We start from the raw sequence: 24850 nt of genomic DNA, 5'->3' as shown, positions 1-24850 counted from the left end.
TATTTTACTTTTCCTGTTCTATCCTACTATCCCATTTCCCCCCTTTTCTTAACAGCTTCTAGAATTAAAAACTAATTTAAAATGTTAATATAAAATGTAAAGCAATTAGTTTTTTAAGTTAGGTTATATTCTGAATATGTGTTACTTGAAATCCAAGATCCAAATCATAAGGAAAAAAGTAGTACTTGGGTTTCAGAAGCATGGAATAGAAATAAAAAGTAGAGGGAAAGTATTAAACTTAACTACTTAGAATTTTCTGTGATGGTAATTCATTCGCTAGGGTGGTAGGTGGCTCTTGGAAAGTTTTTTAAATTTCCTGAATGGATGGGAATGGTGGTTCTGTAGACCTACCACAGGAAGGCTGTCTCCCTTTATTCGTCTGTAAGGAGGGTGCCCTTCTGGGATACTAGATGTACTTCTGGTTTGGGAGACGTTGAATCTGAGTAGTAGAATTCTCTCCTCTGGGCAGTTGTGGATATGAACTTACGGCCAAGGAAATAGGACAGAGTTTGTTTCTAATGTGGGAAATACTAGCAAAGAAGTGCAGAGTATGTAGAAATGGGTGAACTTCGCATTGAAAGGAACTGAAAGGGAAAAGAACTGAAAGCCAGCCAAGGAATGAAGCCTGTGGAGCCTCTGTATTAAGGGAACTAGAAGACAAAAAGACCTATGAGGGAAAAACAGGAAGTGGTTAAGAAGGATGATATTATAGGATGATATTATAGGGTCACAGAAGCCAAGTAAAAAGAAAGCTGTCTAAGGGGATGATTGATAGGAGCATCCAATGAAACAAAGAATAGATCTTTGTTTTTCTCCAGGAAAGGAATGCGTAAATGTTTGCTGAAATCAGCTTGTGTCTGTGAACTGTCTTCACCTTGTGTCAGCACGTTGAGGACGGGCGCTTCCACTGGGCATAGACTACTTCTCACTAATCACCCTTCATGATGCTGTAGTTTTCAAGTGGTTCAGCTTACCTAGCTTCAAATCATTTGGTGTTTAGTGTCAGCAAAACATACTGACATTTGATGTTGATAAACTGTGACCCTTCCTAACCTCTCTTACAGGAATATAACCAGTTCTGTGTAATCGAAGAAGCAACCAAAGCAAGTGAAGTTTTAGAAAATTTGACTCAGGGAAAGATGTGTCTAGTTCCTGGTAAAACAAGGAAATTTTTATTTAAATTTGTTGCGAAAACTGAAGACGTGGGAAAGAAAATTGAGGTTAGTTATGAAATTTGTTTAACACATACTTGAAGTGACGAAAGTAGTATGTCAGAAAAAATTTCATAGTGTACAGATTTATTAAGTGAAAAATGAACCTATTCCCCTTGGACTTCTCAAGGGCAATCATTCATGGTTTGGTGGGTTTTCTTTTATTGAGACTATACTATATACACTATTCCCATTGTTGGCTTTTTTCACTTACCCTGTGTTTATTAGGTATTTCCTCTTAGTACACAAGACCAACCTCATTTTTAATGGCTACATAATCAATTAAAGACTTTTAAACATATATATATATATATATATATATATATATATAATTTATAAATACATATATAAAATACTGTAGCAATTATATTTTGTATTCTGTGACATAATTCAGGCTAGAGATCTATATCATTTTGATGTTTAACATTTCTGATTGTATTTTTCTCTTTATTTTAAAGGATTTGTTTAATGCACATAATTAAAATGCTTTTTAGAAATACATGATGAAAGTATTATTTTTATTGAGCATAAACTTCAGAACCAAACTATATGGGTTTAAATTCTGCCTCCCCCTCTTACTAGCGTGTGGCCCCGGGCAGCTACTTGATGTCTCTTTATCTCAGTTTACTCATCTGTGGAGTGGGAATAATAATGATACCCACCTCTTAGTGTTTCATGAGGACTAAATCAGTTAGTTAATGTAAATTGCTTGGAATAATGACTAGTACATAGTCAGCTCTCATTAAGTGCTTGTTTTCCGTGGCTTGAAAACCACAGTGATGGTTGGCTAATCTAAACTTAGGACCGTTTCTAAGATAGAAACATGAGACCATACTACCAGTGTTCCCAGAACACTTTCTGTGAACCTGTCGATTTTTTTTTTTAATTTATTTATTTGACAGAGAGAGATCACAAGTAGGCAGAGAGGCAGGCAGAGAGAGAGGGAGAAGCAGGCTTCCCACTGTGCAGAGAGCCCGACATGGGGCTCGATCTCAGGACCCTGAGATCATGACCCGAGCTGAAAGCAGAGGCTTAACCCACTGAGCCACCCAGGCGCCCCAGTGAACCGATTTTATTGTTAATCAAAATCCAGGGTTTTTTGCTAATTTCCTTAAAAAAAAAATTCTTTATGATTTTGACTAAATTCCTAATTACGTATTTTATTTTTTATAAGGTACCTAAGGAAGCCTACCAGATGGCAATCATAATTAATAACACTACTTTGAGTACATTTTGTTAACGGATTTAGTTGAAAGGAACGTTTATTCAGTTAAGGATAGTATAGCTGTTTGGGGGGGAAATATGTTTTATTAGGATTTACGAATTAGGTTCTGAGTATGCTCAGGGCCATCAAAACATTCATGTATTTCACTCAGCAAGCACTAACTGAGCATCTGTGAAGTCAGATGATTATCTCCGTGTGAAGGCGAACGTAGTCAGTGTCCCAGCTCCTACGTGACCAGGACAGCTGTCACAGCCAGTGTTCTGACCCCATCACCCTGTGGTCTCTAGAGGAACGGGACGGACAAGCAGTCACTGTGTCCTTGTCACGAGGGGATGGTGACAAGTACGAGGTGGCATTTCTGACAGCCCTCCCATCTTGCAGATTACTTCGGTAGATCTGGTTCTGGGCCACGAGACGGGAAGATGTGTGGTTTTAAGTTGGCAAGGAGGAGGAGGGGACGCCGCTTCCTCCCAAGAAGCCTTGCAGGCCTCGCGTTCTTTCAGAAGACGGCCTAAGCTCCCCGACAATGAGCTTCACTGGGACAGCATCGTCATTCAGGCCAGCACAATGTACGTCCACCTCACCAGGCAGATTGTGGAATGTCACAATCTTGTTTCTTCAGAATACTGTGTTTGAGTAACTTGTTTTCTTAAAAATCGGTTACTCAGCTCAGGTGTTTTTTTTTTTCCCCCGCAAAGGATCATCTCCAGAGTTCCCAACATTTCTGTGTGTCTGCGACATGACCCTCCCGCCCTGACTAATGAAATGTATTGTTTGGTTGTGACTGTTGAGTCCCACGAGAAGACCCAGATCAGAGACGTGAAGCTCACTGCTGGTTTAAAACCCGGTAAGCGGGCCTCCTTAAAAATTGGCCAGGTTTCCTTCAACAGAAAATAAATGTCCGTGGTGACAACTGCAGGAAGTTTATTTCAGATGTGGTTATGAAGTAGTTATGACATGATCTGTGCAGTATGAATTGGTAGGATAATGTTTGAATTCTCCGTGTTTTAAAACACCAATATTAACACTTTTAGGACAGGATGCCAACTTAACTCAGAAAACGCACGTGTCTCTTCATGGAACAGAACTATGTGATGAGTCCTACCCGGCTTTACTCACTGACATTCCTGTGGGAGACTTAAATCCGGGGGAACAGGTGAGCCTTGGTCAACTACGGTGGGAGAAGAGATCAACTAGATTGTAGTTTTAAATACGTAGGGAGTCTTAGATAGATCTAGAAGATTTTAACAGCGTATCCTGAGACTAAAAATGGGATTTAACTAATGCACATTTTACACACACTTTACATATTTAAATGTTTAAAGTGTTGTAAGCAGTTTTTATACAAGTGTTTTTAATTTTTTATTTTTTACAAGTGATTTTAGAACAAATGACCCTAAAATATGGAGGACTAGTTGCCCTGATAAAATAACTAAATAGCATTAAATGTGTAACTTAGTGAAATAACTTCTCAGGCTTTTGTTTCCAAAGTAAACACAACAATTGTTGAGAAGTTGAGAATGCGGATAAGAGAAGGTAGAATAGTAATGATCCCGCTCTCACACTGAGTCAGGAACAGTCTGTAAAAACTGTTCAAGAATTTAGTCAGCTGGTGCAGTAAATTCTTAAAAGGTGGGGGCACATTATCCTAGAATATGTGGCAGGAAGAAATCTCTGAATTAGTAAATGAAAGTACTTTTATTTTGTTACAGCTGGAAAAAATGATATACGTTCGCTGTGGAACAGTAGGTTCAAGAATGTTTCTCGTGTATGTTTCTTACCTGATCAATACAACTATTGAAGACAAAGAAATTGTCTGCAAGTGTCACAAGGTATAATTTCTCGTAACTACTTCAGGAAGTATCCCATGTGGAGCATTCCCTATTTTGTATTTTTTAGTTTACCTGTAAAAGGATAAGCAGCTTAGGTACTTATTTTCTATTACAAAATTTTAAAAAAAGTAATTACAAATTAAATTAAATGTCTCTTGGGATTTTTTCTTTGTCATTTATATTTATTATAAATGACATCCTATGGCTCAAACTTTAGAATATTGGCTTCCATGGCTTTTCGGAAGTCAAAAAAGTGGGGGATCTTTTGCAAATAAGTTTTGAGACTCTAAATCTATGTGTTTCCCTATAGAATCACACATTAGACAACATCTGTAAGTTGATTATACGCTGAAGATTTTGGAGGATGGGAGGTCTCCCATCATGAAATATTTTTTCTCTTAAAAAGACCATGGAAAAAAAAAAAAAAAAAGGAAAAAAAAAAAAAAGACCGTGGAAATTGTTTCTGCCAAGATAAGAAAGCTGCCATAGTCATAGTCAGCCACTTGGGGGCGACTGCTGTCACCTCCGTGTATTTTCCCTTGGTCTCTTTCCTATTTATTGCGATTTGGAGGAGCCATGTTTTTATTTAGATTTAACTGTATTGTCTGTAATTACTTGTATTTTCTTTTACTGATGGAAAGTCACGGTACTTACTGTCTTGTTAGTCTTACCTGTGTTGTTTTGGCCTGTTCTCAGGAACCGGGCCTTTGGCCAGCAGACGAGAAGGCCAGTCAGTTTGGGCCTTTGTAGGAAGGTTACAGCACAGAGTCTGGGCCGTTGGCTGTTTCGTGAGTCAGGGGACGCAACCCCATCCTGAGAGAGTTAGGAGTATTTCCGAAGGGGAAGGAGCAAAGGCACTGAATATATGAAAGGTGTCCCCTAGCCTGGTGCCATGGAGGGACTCCTGGATGGCAAAGTAGGAGGTGAGAGCGCCAGTCTCCGCCGGGCCTCCTGACCTGGCGCTCGGGCTGGCCGTGTGCCCCTCTGGCCTCCATGCCCTCATCTCCGAAACAAGAACAGTAAAGTTTTGTGCAGCTTTAGAGTCCTAAGCCTTGGATGTCATTTCTGCTTTGGCTAATGAAGCTTCTAGAAGACTTGGAATATATCTTTTTAAAATAATTGTCTGCCATGTAGTAACCTGGAGTCAAGCTGTAGTGGTGTACAGTGCTCTCTTCTCAAGACTCGATGTTACTGATGGACATTCGCTTGTTTTTAATCCCCTTGCCCTATTTCCCTCACCCCCCCACCCCCACAGTCCTCTACTCTGGTAACCTTCAGTATGTTCTCTATAGTTTTGAGTCTTTTGGTTTGTCTCTTTTTTTCTTCATTTGGTTTGTTTCTTAAAGGCCACACATGAGTGAAATCATATGGTATTTGTCTTTTTTTGACTGACTTTCACTTAACATCACACTTTGTAGTTCCATTCATGTTACTGCAAATGGTAAGATTTCATTCTTTTTTATGGCTGAATAGTATTCTGCCGCGTGGGTGTAGGGGGTGTGTGTGTGTATATCCCCCATTTTTCTTATCCATTCATCTACTGATGGACATTTGGTTTGCTTCCCCAATTTGGCTGTCGTAAATAATGCTGCAGTAAACATGGGATGCGTATATCCTTTTTAATTTATGTTTTCGTAATCTTTAGGTACAAAGGTTATACAATTTTAAATTTTTTGAGGAACCTCTGTACTATTTTCCACAAAAAAAAAAGGTATCTGCCCATTGTTTGATTGGATTATCTGATTTTTTTGGTGTTGGGTTGTGTAAGTACTCTATATATTTTGGATACTAACCCTTTATTGGGTAGGTCATTTGAAGACATTTTCCCCTGTTCAGTAGGTTGTCTTTTAGGTTTTCTAGAGAAGCTGTTTATTTTTCTATCAGCCGGTGTATTTCCAAGATAAGCTTCTAAGGGACACTAATTCTGAGGGACAGAAATAGATGTTACACAAAAGAGTGAATTGGTCAAATATGTTTGGTTAAAAGGTGTTAAACAGATACTTTGACTTCAGGGCTTAGCACAGCATTGAATTTGAGAATGCTCAAAAGGCTGTGGTGATTATCTTTCAGAATTATTTTACTAAGAAGCACTTCTGTCATGGAATATCTGTTTCATAGGGCCTAGTGTTATTTGTAAGACACTTTTGGAAATCTAGAGGTAAATTCCTGTCCCTTCACTGGCTTAAATCTCATTTTTACCTGCACGTGAATCTGCTTTGTAAGCCATGTGGAAATTTAAAGTAGTCCACATCGAAGCTACACACTGAGTTGATTCTTCATTTCCGCTTAGATACACGGTGGGGGAACACTGAGGCCCTGGGCTTTAGGCCATGGAACCCCTCATGCGTTTTCAACCACTAATATCCTACTTACTACACCTTCTTAAAGAGTCAGCTTGATGGTATTATGAGGAAATAGTTGAAGCAGTAATAATAATAAACGTGGTTTAGGCGTTCCACTAGTGCTGCATATGCGCTGTCTCTCTTCATTGTCAGCAGCCCTTCGGGGATTGTGAAACAGACTCAGAGACTGTGTCTCCTCTCCAGGGTCACCTCACTGTACCCAAAGTCCGCACGGTGAATAAATCTGTGTCCTCCGGGATTAAAACCTATATCTACCTGGCATTTTTACAGCCTCCATTTTTAGTCAACATGACTATTTTTAAAGGGTTCTCACCAATGGGATGGGTGGTTTGGTTCCAAAGCCATAGTAACCCCATCGTTCAGTGAATAGCTTCAGGGCAATGTAGCACATTGCTTAAGAGTACAGGCTTCAAGGCCAAATCTGGGTCTGGTTCTACCTTTGTCACTTACTAGTTACGTGTGACTACTTCATCTTAAAATGACAAGTATAGGGGCATCTGGGTGGCTCAGTCAGTTAAGCATCTACCTTTGGCTCAAGGTCATGATCTCAGGGTCCTAAGATTGAGCCCTTTGTAGAGCTCCCTGCTCTACAGGGAGTCTGCTTCTCCTTCTCCCTCTGCTGCTTCCGCTACCCCCACGCTTGTGTGTGTGTGTGTGCGCGCGGACGTGCCCTGCATGCATGTGCGCTCTCTCTTTTCCTCTCTCTCTTTCAAATAAATAAATAAGATCTTAAATCTTTTTTAAAATGGCAAGTATAAAGACATCTGCTTCCTTGAGTTATTATGAACATTTTGTGACGGTTTATAGTGATTATAACACTGTCATATTTTGTTACTGTTACTATCATTATTATTAGTCCTATTGTGCTGAGTCAAGGTAAAGAACTTCGACAAAAATAAGACTCAGATTCTAGGCTTGGCACTAGCTTTGTGGGCTGGGGCCAATCATTTAATCTTCCTTTAACCTCTGGTTCCTCTTCTATAAAATGGTGACAATGCCTGTCCTGCTCACTTTTATTAGATCCTAATAATGTGTTAGAAAGCACTTTGCAGTGTGAACTGTATAAAACTGTAAGATAATTAGAAGCAATAATTGTGCCTCAGATAAACCTCATTGGCTATGATACTGCCAGTGGTCTGGTCTCTCTACATAGGTTTTTACAAATATCATCTGAGGGAAAGATCCTAGCTCCTTAAGATATAAATTGGGATTATTTATTGATCAGTTACAGACTGTGTTTTGTACACCTTCTAATTTTAAAACTGTTTTTAACTTTAGAAAAGCCATTGAATGTGCCCTTTAAATTTTCTTGCAGGATGAAACCGTCACTATAGAAACTGTCTTTCCATTCGATGTCGCGGTTAAATTTGTCTCTACAAAGGTATGTCCCTGTGAAGCATTTTGGAAATCATTTCAGTTATAGAAATTAGCAGAAAAAGTAAAATGGATTACTGTAGTTCCAGACAGACCTTTTGTCTTCATTTGTGATAGTTTGAGCACCTGGAAAGGGTCTATGCGGACATCCCCTTTCTGTTGATGACCGACCTTTTAAGTGCCTCACCTTGGGCCCTCACCATCGTCTCCAGTGAGCTCCAGCTTGCTCCTTCCATGACCGCAGTGGATCAGCTAGAGTCCCAAGTGGACAAAGGTGAGAATGTGGATCATCACACTTAATTAGAAGACGGTTGTGTGTGTGTGTGTGTGTGTGTGTGTGTGTGTGTGTATTACCAGTGTAAGAGTTAGCTTTTTGCTAAGGGAGGATAATTGAGATGGATATAAAAGCAAATAAATTTAGAATTAAGGTGAAATTAGTACCATTTACAATTTTGCTTGAGTATACCTTCTTTTGAAAGATAAAGATTTTTGCTCTGATAAGGAAGTTAGTCTTTGAAAAATGTACTTGAAAATAAAATATCTGTTCATTATTTGGATTTTTTTATAGATTGTTTTTTCTTATTTATAATGGTTTACTGTTATGTATAACTTGAAATGGTAAAAGATATTTATGAAGGAAACTTGGGGAGAATATGAAAAAGTAGTGAGTTTTCTAAATCAATTACAACAGTAGAGAGAAGAGATTTAAACCCAATATATCACTTGTCTGGTGCCTCATACTTTGGATTTGTATGCTTCTTGAGCTGTTAGGAAAAAAACGAGTTTGAAGGTTAACCCAAGCAAAATTGTGCTCAGCTATATTGTAAGGGTAAATATTATATGCAAAAAATCTTGATATATTCTTAAAACCAAATGTAAGTGAGTCATTTATTTGCTCTCTTTGTTTATCTGTCTACTCCTGGACCTCAGTGTTACTAAGCCCTATGTTGATTTGCAAATACAGGTTAAAACTAGATGAGTAGTTTTAGAATTCCCGTGTATTTTTTGCATCTAGCCTGAAAATAAGTTTCAATATCTCTCAATAAATAATCGATGGGTATATATCAAGTTCACCGTATGGCAGCATGCTGGCTTCTGAAGACACTACAAGAGCAAGCAGTCTTCATAGTCACTCCTGTGCATTTTAGGGAAGTCGTCATAAATGAGGGTGGGTAAAATAGAAAGGAAAAGTCAAACATGTTCCTAAATCTCTCTGTTTAAAGACCTGTAAATAGGTCCTATATTCTGTGAAATAATAATAATAAAAACCCCATTTTTGTTTTCAGAATGCTTTCATAATTTTTGTTTTTCTGTCTTTGGAAACCTGGTTTTTTCCTGTGGATTTGAAAGTCATTGTCCCTGGTTCTACTTGTTTCTCTGTGCTCTTCTTCCTTTTCTGTTCCCTGTGCCTGCGTGGAATAGTGATGAGATCTAGAGTCCTGCTGAACTAGATCAGTTCAGTCCTACTGCTTGCCCTTGTGTTACACTGGACTATTGTGTTCGATCACGTCTCAGGTTAAAGCAGATGGCTCTACGTGGCGTGTGCCTGAGCTAATCTATATGGAAATCCCAGCCCAGTGCTTGTCTCCTAACAGCTCAACGCAAGCTCATTATCTGTCCGTTCTTTGCTGACTCCTTTTCTTATCTTACCCCTTCAGTGTTGGTCATTTCCAGGATCCCAGCTTTGGCTCCATTTACTTTTTCTACAAGTTTTCCCCTCCGCACAGCCTTAGGCTGCCTGCATGCCGCAGTCCCGCTAGAGGAACCAGTGTGCACTTGGTTCCAGCTCAGAACCACGGGGACAGGACAGATGCCCTATGTGCGTGCACGTCCAGCCCGGCACCACGTTCTGCCTTCTTCCCGTGTCTTGAATCCAGAGATGGTCACCATCTCTCCCCTGGCCTTCAGAAGTACCTGCTTCACTGGTTTCCTCTGTGCCATTCTCGCCCCTCGTCAGCCGTTCATACTGTTGCCAGAATTTGATTTCTCAGGGAACTGTTCTGAACTGGTTACTCTCACTTAAAAAACTTCATGACATTCTAGACCTTTCCCTGCGCAGCTTCCTTCCCGGCTTCTTCTGCAGCAGCCTCTCTACTTCCCCTCCCTCTTTCCCGGACTTCAGCCAAGCCAAACTTCTTACCGTCAGCAGCCATTGCCTCCATCTGGTTTTGCACATGTTAGTACCTTTGCCTCGAACCCTCTCCTTTTTCTTTCAATCTGTCAGACTCTGGTGTGCTCTTCGGGACTCACGTAAGCTTGGACTCTCTAGATCTCCTCAGGCAAGACTAGGTCGCCTTCCTTCTTTACGTGATGTTATCCTCTTTGTATTGCCAGCCTCATAGGAGTTGGTTAATAAATTTTTTTTTTAAGATTTTTATTTATTTATCTGAGATCACAAGTAGACAGAGAGGCAGGCAAAGAGAGAGAGGGAAGCAGTCTTCCCGCTGAGCAGAGAGCCCGATGCGGGACACAATTCCAGGACCTTGAGATCATGACCTGACCCGAAGGCAGCGGCTTAACCCACTGAGCCACCCAGGCACCCCGGTTAATAAATGTTTATTAAATTAATGAATAATGTCCACCTTGAATTTCCCATTACTAGTTTTCTATTGCTGCTGTAACAAATTACCACCAAGTTAGTGGCTTAAAACAACACAGATTTATGACCTGAAAGTTCTAGAGGCCAAAGGTCCTAAAATCAAGGTGTGGGTAGGGCTACATGCCTTCTGGGCTTTAGGAAAATCCTTTCCTTTGCCCTTTTCAGCTTTTAGAGGCCAGGGGCTGTCCTTGGCTCCTGGCTCCCTCCTCCGCCTTCAAAACCAGCAGCGTAGCATCTTACGATATGTTTTTTCTGGCCTCGGCTTCCACTGTCACATCTTTTTCTCAGACTCCCTCTTGCCTCCCTTTTTCCCTCATTACCCTTGTGATTACATTGGGCCCAACTGGATTATCCAGTATGATCTTCATATTTTCCAATCTTGATGTTAATCACATCCATAAAGTCCTTTCTGCCAGTGAGGTCACATTCTGGGGAATTAGGATGTGGATGTGCTTGGGGAAGGGGGCGGCATGGCATTACTCTTTCCACCACCTCTAGGAGCACCAGAACGCATGCATTGCAAAATTTGTGTGCGACACGTTAAAAATAACAGCCTTTCCTAGATCATAAAGTTGACCCTAATGTTAATTGTTAATAAAGATAGTATCATTTTGGTTAACTTCCAAGAGTTAGGGAGGACTTGGTGGGGCAAGGTGGGGCAGGCGGGAGAGAAATGAATGTCCCTGGTTCTAAAAAGCAGGTATCTTAAGAGGTTTGAATTAATGTGTGTTTTATTTACCAGGCTATAGTGTCATTTCCTAGACCTTAAAAATTATATTAATTAGTAGTAGTTAATTAGAATAGAGACTGGCCCAGCTTTTTTCCCTTCGACTTCCAGTTTTTACCCACAACGTATCACAACTTTCTTCGTTGGAGAACCATAAAAACGATTAGTCGAGACTGTTCTCATCGTTTGAAACTTTCAGTCTCAGATATGCTAACCTTGGCCCTCAATGGGCCCTGTTGCAGGCTTGCATTCAAGGAGTCCCACCCCCCCTCACCCCACCCCCCTAACCCAACCCCTACCACCACGCAGCCTGCGAAGGGCTGAGGGGCGGGGAGGCCTTGGTTCAGGTGAGTGTTTGTCTTGTCATCAAGAGTTTGGGCTAAACTTGGCGAGAGGACAGCATCCTTGCGTAAGAGGTAAATAACCGAATTAGGCAATAATGAGGCACCATGTAATGTGTTTCCGTTTGATGGTGTCAGTAATGTGCGTTGGTCAGAGAAAGCCAGAGTAGGTAATCACCAAATGGTATTATCCTGACTCCAGACTTTCCCTTTCCTTAGTTCCCATGGGAACTTGTCACACACCTGCAGCTGCTTTGCCTGTTTGTATGTAACGGAATATTGATATATTAGAAAAAAAACCCTGGACAGGGACTTTGTGACCTTGAAAAAGTCATTTAACATCTCTGAGCCTTAGTTTTTAAGTCTATAAACAATGTATAGCTGATAAAAGTATTCTTTTTTCGTTCTGTCATCAGAAGTAAAACTCGCCTTTCATAGAGGATCATTGCATAAGGATTATAAAGACTGTTTCTTGTAGTTGTTTTACAGACTGGAGAGAGTGCTAGTGAATGCTTTTGTCTTCGGTGCCCATCTGTTGGAAATGTTGAAGGTGGAGTAGCAACTGGGCATTATATTATCTCCTGGAAGAGGTAAATTATATCAGCCCTGTCTTTTTCCTTGTCTGTGCTAGTCTCATACTTTTATTATGTGCCATTGTCATTTAATATTCGAAAGCTTCAGTCAGCACAGACTAGAAGTCATGTGCTATCACTATTTGTCAAAAACACAAAGATTCAAATGTCCATTTGTTTTTGTCACAATTTGTGACCTACATACTGATGAAATTTTAGACAAATGAGTTTTTATAACAGGACCATTAAGAACATTAGGAGAAACTTCTCTTATTCGCAGTCAGTAGTATTGTTTACATAGAAAACCCAGGCAAATCCACAAATTATTCGGATTATAAGACATATATATCATAGTATATATGTGATATATATATCTCACATAACATGTATGATATATCCACCAAGGTTTCTAGATATAACATTCAATATACAAAATCCAGTTGGCTTTCTATATCAGTAATAAACCTCCAGCATTATACTTTTAAAATAGGTATCATTTAGAGGATGACAATAATTATAAGGTAAGAAAGAATATATCAAGTGGAAAACACGTGTTATCATTATTGGGAAAATTATAAAACTTTAAAACATTAAAGGAGTTCTTAAATGGCATATACAGAGTGGTCTTGGGTAGGATTTGGATAGGTCTAATATTGTTTGTTTTATAGAATCAGTGCAGTTTCCTTCAAAATCCCAATAGCTTATTTGAGTTTATTTTTGTAGAACCTGACACTCTTGATTATACAGTTTCTCTGGAAAAGCAAAAACTCAGAAATAAGATACTTCAGAAGGAAAACGAGGCAACGGTAGTTGCTCTTCTCAATTTGCAGACTTCCTGTAAATCTCTACAGTAGCCATTGCTGTGGTATTGCCTTGGATATGTAAATCAGCCAGTGGAATAGAAGAGCGAGTCTAGAAATAGATCCACACATATGGAAATTATATTTTAGGGAGCACTCCAGATCAGTGGGGAAAGGATGAACTGTTTTTACAATGGTGAACAATTGGGTGTCCGTTTGAGAAAAAAATTGGTCTCTACTATACACTGTATATAAAAATCAATTCCATGTATTGTTTGAAAAGCAAAACTTTATTGATTTTAGTAGAAAATAGGAGAATTGTTTTATGACTTTGAAATAGGGCAGAGTTCCTTTAAATAAGACATACCAGCATAAGCCACTAAAATGGATGAATTTGATTTGTTACAGTTAAGTTTCTTAGTTCATTTGTGAAAAGACAAAGTACAGATGGGGAAAAGCTGTTTGCAACACGTAAAACTGACGAAGTATTAGAATTCACATCAAGAACTTCTACAAATGCTAGAAAAACAAGTCTCCTAGTAGGAAGTTGAGCAAAATCTCAAGTATGCGGTGTAAGGGAAACAGAAGCAGCCAGTGGCTAGGAAACGTAAGGGAAGAAGCTTAACTTCACTAGGAATCTGAGACTCAGATGTGCTCTCACTAACTTGGAAGAATAAAAAGGTTTAACAATGCATGGTTTGTCAAAAGAGATGGGAGTATAAAATAGAACAATTACTTTGGAAGTCCATTCAGCAGTACCAGGAGAAACTGAAGATGTCTGTATAAGTCTGTCTGTCTATCTACAGTCTGTAGTCACAGAAAAAGCTTAAACCTGCACACAAAGAATTTATGTAAGAATGTTCATAGCATCTCTGATTATCATAGTCAAAAGCTGGACACTAGATAGGAAGATAGGTAAATTATGGCATAGTCTTACAGTATCAGTGAAAGAGAATTATCCAGAGGTATCCCTGGTAACTTAGTAAGTGAACAGAGCAACTGCAGATGTTCAGAATAGGAACAGATTGCGTGTGTGTAATATCAGAAAACAGGTAAAAACACTATGCTTCTTAGGGCTACATACGTAATTTGGAAAAGTGTCAAGAAACACAGAGCAGTTGATAGACACCAAATTCAGGGTAGTGACTTCTGGGGAGTGCAAGCAGGAAGGGGTAGGTGGGAAGATTCAGCTGTATTGTTCTGTTTTCTTAGCCTGGGAGGTAGAGACATCATATTTCAAAGATTTTATTTATTTACTTGACAGAGAGAGATCACAACTAGCCAGAGAGGCAGGCAGAGGGAGAGGAGGAAGCAGGCTCCCCGCTGAGCAGAGAGCCCGATACAGGGCTCAATCCCAGGACCCTGGGATCATGACCTGAGCCGAAGCAGAGGCTTTAACCCACTGAGCCACCCAGGCACCCCTTATATAAATTTTAAAACAGTGGATAAGATACATTAAAAATCAGAAAGTAAAAATAACAATTTATTTTTGAAAAACTAACAACTTTCTTTTCCCCACTTCTGAATTTACCATGTTGAAATTTAGTTCAGTTTATGTTTCTAGGAATTAAAATAGAATTTTGAAGGCACTGCTTAGTTACCCGTCATGTTCCTGTAGTCCCATAAAGATCTATTTCTCATTGATGAGGGGTTAGATGGTTTTTCCTGTTGCTTCTGCTGTATCTGCACAGAGCATCAGTTCTTCCGCCTCTAGACACAGTCTCTCCCTAAGGGCTCTCCTTGGTCAGCTAGCAGCCAGCCAGCCCTGTGGTTCCCATTCTAAGTGGAATAGGGGGAAAAAATACTTGTCCGTTTCCTGATGGTACTCACTTTTTCTCGGTAATGCTGGAATGCCATTTTGTGTATGGATCATAAAATATTTCTAGTTTCTCGGTTTCTCCTATGTACTTCTAGAGTTATCGTAACAGCGGGCTTGAGGTGGTTTATGCTCAGCTGTGAGCCAGCCGCAGGGTGAGAAGGTCTGTCACAGTGTGGGTCACCGTGCTGCCACCTACAGTGGGAACTACCGAACACCACCTGAAATGGTGTTCCTCCTGGTGTGCTTGCTTTACTCTCTGGCCCTGGCGTCAAACAGCAGCCATGGGTTACAGCATTTGTCAGTTGGAAACATCCAGAGCCCACGCAGGATTCTAAAAGCTTCTCTTAAAACTACTTCCATTAATGAAGTTCTAGAAAATGTAGAAATAATTTCTGTTTCCTTTGAAACAAGTTGGTGCATATACATGTCTCCGGTATTTGATTTAACTTTTCACGTGAGACGTGGATTTGAAAGCTGCCCCTTTCTGCCACAGGACATCAGCCATGGGAAATGTCCCTGTGATCAGTACTGTCATCACTCTGCCACACGTGATCGTAGAAAACATTCCTCTCCACGTGAACGCAGGTAACGGCGTCAAATGGTACTTGAGAAAAAGAATCCAGGAAGAGTATCTCTTTTAGCTTCTGGGGTTTAAAAAACAATTTTTTATTATGAAAAATGCCCAGCGTTTATGAAAGTAGATTGTGTTCAGTCCTGTTTCATCTGTACCTCTACATACGCCTCGGACTCCTGTCATTTTAAAGCAAATCCCAGCTATTATTTGATCTATAAATACTTGTCTGCCTCTTTAATATTAATGGCTATTTTTCTAAACATAATCACAATTCTGTTATTATCACTTTAAAAATTAGCAATAATTTCTTAATATTACCAAATTCCAGTGTCACAGATTTCCCTGGTTGACTTGGAAGCTTCTTTAGATGGTCTTAAAGCCTTGCATTGCAGCTGATGGATGTCTTGTACTTTTGAAGTCTGTGGGCGGGAAGACCCCCCTCTCCAGCCCCCTCACCTCCTCCACCACTGCCCGCCCCTCTTCCCTGCTGTTCATTTGTTAAAGAAGTGCAGCCTGTCTCCTGTAGAGCTCCCCACAGTCTGGACTTCGCTGATTGCATTGAATCATTTGTAAGAGTCCCTGAGAGCTGGTGGTGAGATCTATAGTCTCAGTCAGATTCAGGTTCAGGTTTTCAGCAAGAATACTTCATAGCTAATGGTGTTTGCTCCCATCAAGAGGCACGTGATGCCTATCATTCCTTCTTGAACCGTGATGGATATTTAGGGGATTGTTTTATAGACTTGAAAAATTATTCGCAAAATATAATTCACCACCTGATAGCCATGACCCTTTCTAGGTCATTCAGCTTTAGAAGGAGACTTGATTCTTTTGGGCCTGTTTTATCATAGTCCCATGGGCTGTTATCCAATCAAAGAATTTTCTTATTTAGGAAGAGTGCAGTGTTATCACTAATTTAAATAACCCCATGTCTACAGAATGAAACTCCTTTACAAAAAGCACTCCTAAACGGTGAACTTTTTTTTTTAACAAAAAGAAATGTATCCTCTTTCTCTGCAGATCTGCCATCATTTGGGCGTGTCAGAGAATCCTTACCTGTCAAATATCACCTACAGAATAAGACTAACTTAGTTCAAGATGTGGAGATTTCTGTGGAGCCCAGTGATGCCTTCATGTTCTCAGGTCTTAAACAGGTACAGCCCTATCTCACTGGGTTGCTTATGTAGATACGGAAGGGTGGCCAGGAAATGGACAGCTGTACATGTAGCTTTTACAAATGAACTGATCAGGCTGATTGTGGTCTCTGTTATTTAGATAGGAAATTTTTATTCCCTTTTAAAGATTAAGTACAACCCGTATAGAGGTGGATTAAGTGGGTAACCCTTTGCACATTGAGCTCATACATGTAAGTTGTTTTTATAAAACAAGAATTTACAAGTCCTTAGATAATAGCAGCATTCCTGAAAATTTTAGATTTCCCTTTTATTACTACTGTGTGTGTGTATGTGTGTGTTTGTGTCTTTTAACTGGAGGCCTAGCGGCCTTACTACCCATATTAAAAGCCTGATTCTCTTGCAGGGGTGGGGGAGTTCCTGGATGGCTCAGTGGATAGAGCGTACAACCCTAGATCTTGGGGTCATGAGTTCAAGCCCCCACATTGGGCATGGAGCCTACTTAGGGGGAAAAAAAAAGCCTGTTTCTCTTCTGAACTATCCGTGAAACTTTTTAGAGATTTTGATCTTAAACAGAATTTACTTACCTTTGGCACATTTAAACAAAATTTTATATTTACATACAAAAGTAAATCATTCAGGTGTTTTGATTCACTCATTCGAATCGGAGGTGGAAAAGCTCATCACATTTTTTTTTTATCACATTTTTTAATGGAACATATACTTTCAAGCAAAACCATATTTCAGGGAGAATACTGTCTTCTCTTAAAGTGGCTAACAGACCTCTCTCCATAGTCAGTAAATACTTTTTATCAACCAGACCATAATTAGAGGAACAAACGCGTACTGATACTCAGTAGGGTCTACCCTGACTAGTCCCGTGTGCTGTGCATATTCTGAGTGCTGTGTTTGTTGTTAAATGTAAGATAGCATTACACATGAAGTATGTCACAAGTCCATTAGCGAACTTAAGTTGATAACAGAAACACACACTAGCGTTTATATATTGGTGCACACATATATTATCTTTGACACATGTACAATACTGTGTGTACTCGTATGCAAATGAGTAAGCTTTTCTAGAGTGTTCTGATCTTCACATATTGGTTTGTAAAAATATATGATACCAACCACCTTTCTCCCCGGCATCATTTACCTCACCACAAAGTTCCCCTAAAAGAAAACACCAGAAACCACTGGTTTGTCTTATGTTGATGTAATGTATACAGAGATACTTTTCTTCCAGTTGTCTCATAACATGTCGTGACTGTAAAAAATTTTCCTGGTCTCAGACACACAAAACGTGGATCCATCTCACGAACCCCTCTTTAAGCTGGTACAAGTTGCCGTTTAGATCTTGGTGTCGAAACCGAGAAATCATGCACGATTTTTGTAATGCATCTGTTACCTGTGTAGTCCTCCTGTCCTCCTAATTCAGCCCCGTATTTCCGAATCTGTCTGGAAAATGGAATAGGCAAGAGAGGATATTTTCCCCAGGAAGATTTGCATGTCCAGTCACTCGTGACCAAGGAAGAGGTGACAGTGCGGAGATGCTGGAAGCGTGTGTATTTGTCTTTCTCTACAACTTGTTATGCTGTAGATTCGATTACGGATCCTCCCCGGCACCGAACAGGAAATGTTATATAATTTCTACCCTCTGATGGCCGGGTACCAGCAGCTGCCGTGTCTCCACGTCAACCTGCTGAGGTTTCCTCACTTCACCAATCAGCTGCTCAGGCGTTTCATACCTACCAGTATTTTTGTAAAGGTAAGACCGAGGCGTGGTCTGCTCTTGACGCCTCCGAACTTGCAGGCAGACCAGGTGTTTCTTTCTCGTAAGCTTCCCCAGATGGCATTTGGAGACTGAAAGCTGTGGTTGCCATGACGTCAGTTTGACAGTATCGCTGGTCGTTTCCGTACAGTTGCTGCTGTTTCACAGAATCGAATTCCAGAGGTTTTTTATTCCCTTGGGCGGATAACGATTTACCTTCACAGGATGTTGAGACGGGTTTTCCCTTTGGCTTAGTAAAGGATGGTTTTATCCTGTAGTTAGTTGGGAACTAGTTTTCCATCAAAGTGGATCGACTTCCTAAATGTGATCTTGAACGTTCCTCCTCTGTGCGATACCAACTGGGGCCTTCTCTGCAAAGGATCCCACGTTGGACACTGCGTGGCTTGAATGTTCTGCTCTTTCACACGGGGACCATTTCCAGGTTCCTGAGGTACAGGGATGTGTAGGATGGTGGGAGTCGGTGTGGGAGGGGGTGACCTGGGCGGTGCAGGGGGCTCGCCCAGCAGGGCGCTCACCTCCGCCAAGGCTGTTCTCACCACTGGAAAGTAGGGCTCCCCTCCCTGTAGCTGCGGGTTCCTCAGTGACTCAGGCACACGTGGGTGTAGAGACGTCCTGTGTGCTGACGACCTGTGTGCCACCTTCTCTTTTAACTTCATACTTGCTTTCGGAATGAAGTGTCCCTGGCTCACACTTGCCTGTTTTGTGTCTATCTCATTCCGGTTGGAAGGAACTGTCCCTTCTTTACATAATCTGGAATGGGGTACCTGATAAATTTAAGCACAGGGTAGTGCTTAAATCCTAAGGTTCCAGAAACATAAACATTTGTAAGTCTAAGCATAACTGGCCCTCCTTTTTCTAACTGCCGTGCTCTTTTTTTTCTAAATACAAGTACTACCTTCTAGTAACTTGACTGCTGCCAAAAAGGTTGGCTGGGATCCTCAGAGCCGGCGGCTCAATCAATGGGGAAATCTGAGAGGCAGTTGTTCTGCCTGTCATGCTAAGGAGAGTGACTGAGGCTTACTGTCTTCTCTCCTAGTGAACAGTCTTACCGACTTAAGTTGTCCATCCCTTCACACCCTCACTGAACTCTAGAGTTGCGCTATTCTAGTATGATGGGCCCTACCGAGATGTAAATTAAATTTAATTAAAATTTAATTAAATTTAAAAATTAATTAGTTGTCCTAGTCGCACTTGAAGTGTCCAGTAAATCAATGTGACAGGTGGCTCCCATGGTGGACAGCGTGGACCAGAGCTTTCCCATCATCACAGAAAGTTCTCTTGGATCGCACTGCCCTACTTCAAGGCTGGATTAATATTTTTCTTCCTTTGAAAAGTAGATTCCGGGACGCCTGGGTGGCTCAGTTGGTTAAGCAGCTGCCTTCAGCTCAGGTCATGATCCCAGCGTCCTGGGATCGAGTCCCACATCGGGCTCCTTGCTCAGCAGGGAGCCTGCTTCTCCCTCTGCCTCTGCCTGCCATTCTGTCTGCCTGTGCTCGCTCTCTCCCCCTCTCTCTCTCTGATAAATAAATAAAATCTTAAAAAAAAAAAAAAGAAAAGAAAAGTAGATTCCAAGTTTTCTAATTCATGATCGAATCTTCTGTCCCTGTTCATAAAGCTTTGTTTCATAAGGATATAACCAGATTGAGCGTTACTCCATTTTCTTTTTTTTTTTTTAAGATTTCATTTTATTTATTTGAGAGAGAGCACAAGCAGGGAGAGGGGCAGAGGGAGAGGGGAAAGCAGACTCTGCACTGAGCAGCGAGCCCATGTTGGGCTGGATCGAAGGACCCTGAGATCATGACCTGAGCAGAAAGCAGCTGCTTAACCGACTGAGCCACCTAGGTGCCCCCATTATTCCGTTTCTAAAACTGAACATCCTCTACCAAAGGTTATGTGAAATACAAAAGACCAGCCACCTCTTCTTTAATTCATTCCGTTCCTGCCTTGAATATCAGAGGCCTAACTTACACACACATGCGTACATACACACACACGCATATATGTGCACACACACATGCACGCATTAAACATGCAGCAACAAAGTGCTCCCCTCCCTGCCTCAGAGAGCCCCCTGCCCTGAACCATTCTGCGTCAGGCCTTGTCAGTGGCTTTCCGTGGTGATGTTGTGGCACGGCTGTTTCATGTCCCGAATACCGTCTCGTGCTCTTCCCACAGAAGTCTGCTCACGTACCTCCGCTGAGTAAGAGTGTTTGCAAGAGAGTCATTTTTTCATTTCCTTGATGACTCCCTGAGGTATCGCTAACCTGTCAGAAGGTTTACCCTCCGTATGGTCCCAGTACCTCTTATTCATTCTTAGCCTTTACTCTTCTGATGTGATGTTTTAAGTTTTTTTTCCGTTGACCTTAGGGAAAGAACTTTTGTTCTTATCTGCTGCTTCTGTCCTTGTAGTGTTCATCATTAGATACTCCAGTTCATTGTGAATGTGAATTGCTTTTCCTTAGAAACAGGAGGTTAGGAGACCTTGGATCCCCAAGGAACTTGTCTGTCAGCCCAGGTCTGTGGTCTTCTTCGAGCTTGGGATGCAGGAGGGCCCCAAGCAAGAGAGCAACTGAAACTGTCCCTGAAGCAGGAAGGCAGCGGGGTTCCCGCTCCCACGTTCCCAGAGCGAGATCAGTAGCTGTGAGGACACAGGGTGGACAGGATTAGTGACCGAGGCAGAAGGCGGTGGAGGTACTCGGCCGGCTGGCGATGTCAGTGTCTGGTGGCAGAGGCAAGGGGAGCAGCACCCCAGCCCCACAGCCGGCCCGCCCCAGGTTCAAGTGAAGCGAGAAGGTGGGAAGAAAGGAGAGAAACAAATGTGGTTTTGATACTCGTGCACATTTATTCCGTTTTTGTGAAACAGTTCCAAGAATTTTGAAATCTTCTCAATTACTAGAGCCTTGGTTGTTACTGCCTTGTAAACCCATCTCGTTTCCCCTCCTTAAAGCCACAGGGCCGGCTCGTGGATGATACCTCCATTGCTGCCGCATGAAGTTCAAGACTGGCCCTCGGCTGTTCTTACGGAGAAGGTGGACGGAGCTAGAGAAGTTTTACATTGTGAACTGTAGCTTTGATCATGGTAAAAGTTAATCTTTTCTATTTTTTAATGGATGTTATACCAACTCTTCAGAGGAACTCATGCTTAAAATATTAGGAAAATCTATCTTCTCTTATAGTTTCACTAATAAATATTTGAAATCTCTCAGTGTGACACAGAAGGATATCAGACCATTGTTATTGCTGGAAGTCGTTCTATGAGTAGTAGGTTCTTGAAGAAAGTGATTGGCATGTGCATTATCAGAGAAATATCAGCCCCCCAGATAGGACTGGCCGCGGAGAGCAAAGTGCACACCTAGTCTGTTCCCCCTGCCCTACCCAGGGATGTTTCGAAGCCCCCTGTGGCGCTTTCAGAGTTGGCTGAACCCAAGATCAGCCAATCCTTGTACACGGAATTGAATTCTCAGAATCCATACATCCCATCTCTTAAGTGGTTATGTGACTAATCCCGAAAACTTCCAGAAAGATTTTAATCAAAGCAATGTAAAGTGTCTTAAAAAAAACCCAAAACAAAAACAAACAAAAAACTCTGCGTCATGTCAAAATATGTGAAAGAGGTTCAGCTCGCAGCCAAAACATGGATCATTTATGAAGCAGGTTTGTGTTCATAAGTGTGTTAACAGGTTTTCGTCTCTAAGAATCCATGCTACAAGGAGGTGACTGTAAGCTTAATTCCTTAAACTAAAAGTTTTGGGAAAAGATGCAAGTTCGAAATGAGAGCTTTCAGTGATGTTGTGCTATTTCAAAAGGAACTATTTAAAACTGTTGGAAATTCATGTAAATAAAAATCATATGATAATTTTCTTCTGTTAAAATATCTTTATTTAAAGGTTACCGGATTTCCTGGAAAATTTTATTATTTAAATGTGTAGGAGTTGTAAAAGGAAATAGTGATGTAAATAAATGTGTTCTCTTTCAAGGGTGCTTGTATGTGTCTTTCATTTATCTTGAGCTTGTTTGATTTCAGCTTCACGAGGCAGCTTTTCCTAAGAATACTGTTGCATGAGGTCTAGGGAGAGCTTGGGATTCGAAATCGAGAGATCTGTGTTCTAGGACTGCCTCTGCTAACCTTCAGGGAGACTCGGACAGTGGGATGGGCTGTCTCAGGAGGACATGAGTTCCCTTCTTTCTCGACCTTTTGGGTAGAGGCTGCAGGAGCTTGTCTCCAAAGTCAGATTGTCCAGGGTCAGATCCCAGCTCTGCCACTTGCTCGCAATGTGCGGAACACTGTGTGTGTCCGTGTTCTTGCCTGTAAGATGTAGGTGATGGTAACACCCATCTCCTAGCCTTAGGCGGATGGTAACAGTACAGAGGAAGAGCTTGGCAACCCACAGGAGTACTCAACCAGTGACATCTGTATTATTATTAGTATTTTTTTTTAATGGGAAGGCTGAAAAGGGTGTGCCTACATCTACTTGAGGGTCTGTGTTATCAGAATGTGTCAGTGTTTACGTGGTTGAGTACATACATGAGCACATACATGTGGACTATGTGTGAAAATGTCTGAAACTGAAAAAATATTAGGAAGAACTCATATTCTGCATATGTGTATATTTTATATCCTCTTCTGTTTCATTACAAAACATCCTGGTGTAACTTCATGACCCACTAATGGGATATAATCTGCAGCTTGAAAATTTCACAAGTTCCTTTTAATGTGAAGATGGTCTGACACGGGGCTTATGTAATAAAGATCTCACAAGTTCCTACGGCCATCGTCAGACACGGAGTAGGTGTTAGAGCAAATGAATCACTGGCATACACCTTAAAATTGCGAGCATTGGCGTCCGGGTGGTCTGTGCAGCTCTCTGCTGCTGCAAATACACCAGATAATCAGCTCCATGCTTTCCCTCCATCATCCTCACAGTTGGCAAGAGGGGGACCCTTCCCCAGCCAGGACTTCTCCCATATCATGAATTTTGTGAATATATTCTGTTTTGATTTTTAATTGAAAATTTTATTTTGAAAATACATGAGATCATCCTCCTCCCTGGGTCCAGAAAGTCAAAACTGTCATGTGTTGTCAGAGCTGTTGATGAACTCAGGTTACCCGTTGGGAGGGGTCGTGGGGGGGACAGCTCCCGGCCTTTCCCTTGCTGCCTCTGGGCCGTCAGACGCCATCATCGTCCACGTGAAAGGCTCTTACCTTCCGTTCTTTACTGTGTGCTGTCTGGTTCTCAATATGGCTCTCTACCAGTCTTATATGCCACTGAGGGGTACATTTTTAAATACAGAATTATAAATTTTGGGAGGGATACACTGAAGTTTGACCTCCTGTATCATAAGGCAAGCACTTGACAATCAGAGATGAGCTCTTCAAATGTCAAATTGTGCAAGGAAGATGGTGATAATGTCTGGGGAGAAAAAGTTCTTAATTTGTCTAAGTCTGTATTTTATGGTCCTAAAAGTTAAATCTGCAATTTCAACTCCATTTTCTTTTTTTTCTTTTTAAAGATTTTATTTATTTATTTAACAGAGAGAGATCACAAGTAGATGGAGAGGCAGGCAGAGAGAGAGAGAGGGGGAAGCAGACTCCCTGCTGAGCAGAGAGCCCGATGCGGGACTCGATCCCAGGACCCCGAGATCATGACCTGAGCCGAAGGCAGCGGCTTAACCCACTGAGCCACCCAGGTGCCCCTCAGCTCCATTTTCTTCATTAAAGTCTTAGGTTCCTTATCCTTGAATTTTTAAAAAAGTGTTACGGAGCGTGACTCCTAGAGCGGATTTTTAAAAAAATGTTTTCCGTGTTACTTGAAGGAGGGATTCTTTACTTCGGTTTTAATTCAGTCCTTTCTTTCATGGTCCATATTGTATCTCCACCCAGAATATAAAACGTCTTCCATTCAATACTGTCCCTGATAATAGCTGTTAAGAATTCTGAGTTGATTCCCACATTGGGACTGTAATGAGTGAAGGGCTGCTTTTCAGTTGAAAAGTTAGGCTCCCCCTCCTAATGTGGAGGGCTCATGTCCCAGCAACATGTTCCAGAAAATACTTAGAGATGAGTTGTATTACTTAATGGTACAGTAAGTAAATAGCAAGGACTATAATTTTCAAGAAGCAATATTGTGCAGCACCAGTGATGATGCTGTTAAGTGAGTATGTGACACCAGATCGAGATCCGCACCATCTCCTGTCCCCTTTTCCTCACGCCATAAATCCTTTCATGAAGTGTTATGAACGGATACTAAGTTAAAAATCATTGATCCTGGGCGCCTCCATCCCAGAACCCTGAGATCATGACCTGAGCCGAAGGCAGCAGCTTAACCCACTGAGCCACCCAGGCGCCCAAGATGCCTTTTTTTTTTAAATGCATATGGATTTGTTTTGAAACATTTTTAACAAGGGATATTTATGCCATCCTTTAGAGAACTCCAAAAATATCTTCCTTTGATTTTAGCAAACAGTGCCATTCTTCAGGACACACTGGAGCC

General features: G+C 41.2%; 1 protein-coding gene across 5 annotated transcripts in view; it reads left to right on the top strand.

The window, feature by feature from the left end:
- Positions 1-22335, top strand: part of TRAPPC11 (trafficking protein particle complex subunit 11) — a 43331-nt gene extending 20996 nt beyond the window's left edge. For all 5 annotated transcript variants that reach the window (XM_082715799.1, XM_082715801.1, XM_082715797.1 and 2 more), the window contains 12 exons: positions 1065-1220; positions 2818-3005; positions 3135-3283; positions 3471-3592; positions 4149-4268; positions 7947-8012; positions 8123-8279; positions 12151-12262; positions 15357-15448; positions 16455-16588; positions 18168-18335; positions 21307-22335. In XM_082715799.1, coding sequence (XP_082571925.1) covers positions 1065-1220; positions 2818-3005; positions 3135-3283; positions 3471-3592; positions 4149-4268; positions 7947-8012; positions 8123-8279; positions 12151-12262; positions 15357-15448; positions 16455-16588; positions 18168-18335; positions 21307-21351 — 1509 coding nt within the window. In that variant the 3' untranslated portion in view covers positions 21352-22335. The remainder of the gene's footprint in view (positions 1-1064; positions 1221-2817; positions 3006-3134; positions 3284-3470; positions 3593-4148; positions 4269-7946; positions 8013-8122; positions 8280-12150; positions 12263-15356; positions 15449-16454; positions 16589-18167; positions 18336-21306) is intronic.
- The last annotated feature ends 2515 nt before the right edge of the window (positions 22336-24850 follow it).

Source organism: Mustela nivalis, assembly GCF_964662115.1.
Source record: "Mustela nivalis genome assembly, chromosome: 20".
NCBI classification, from domain to species: domain Eukaryota; kingdom Metazoa; phylum Chordata; class Mammalia; order Carnivora; family Mustelidae; genus Mustela; species Mustela nivalis.
Note: the sequence above shows the minus strand (reverse complement) of the source record. Positions and strands in the feature narration are given on the sequence as shown.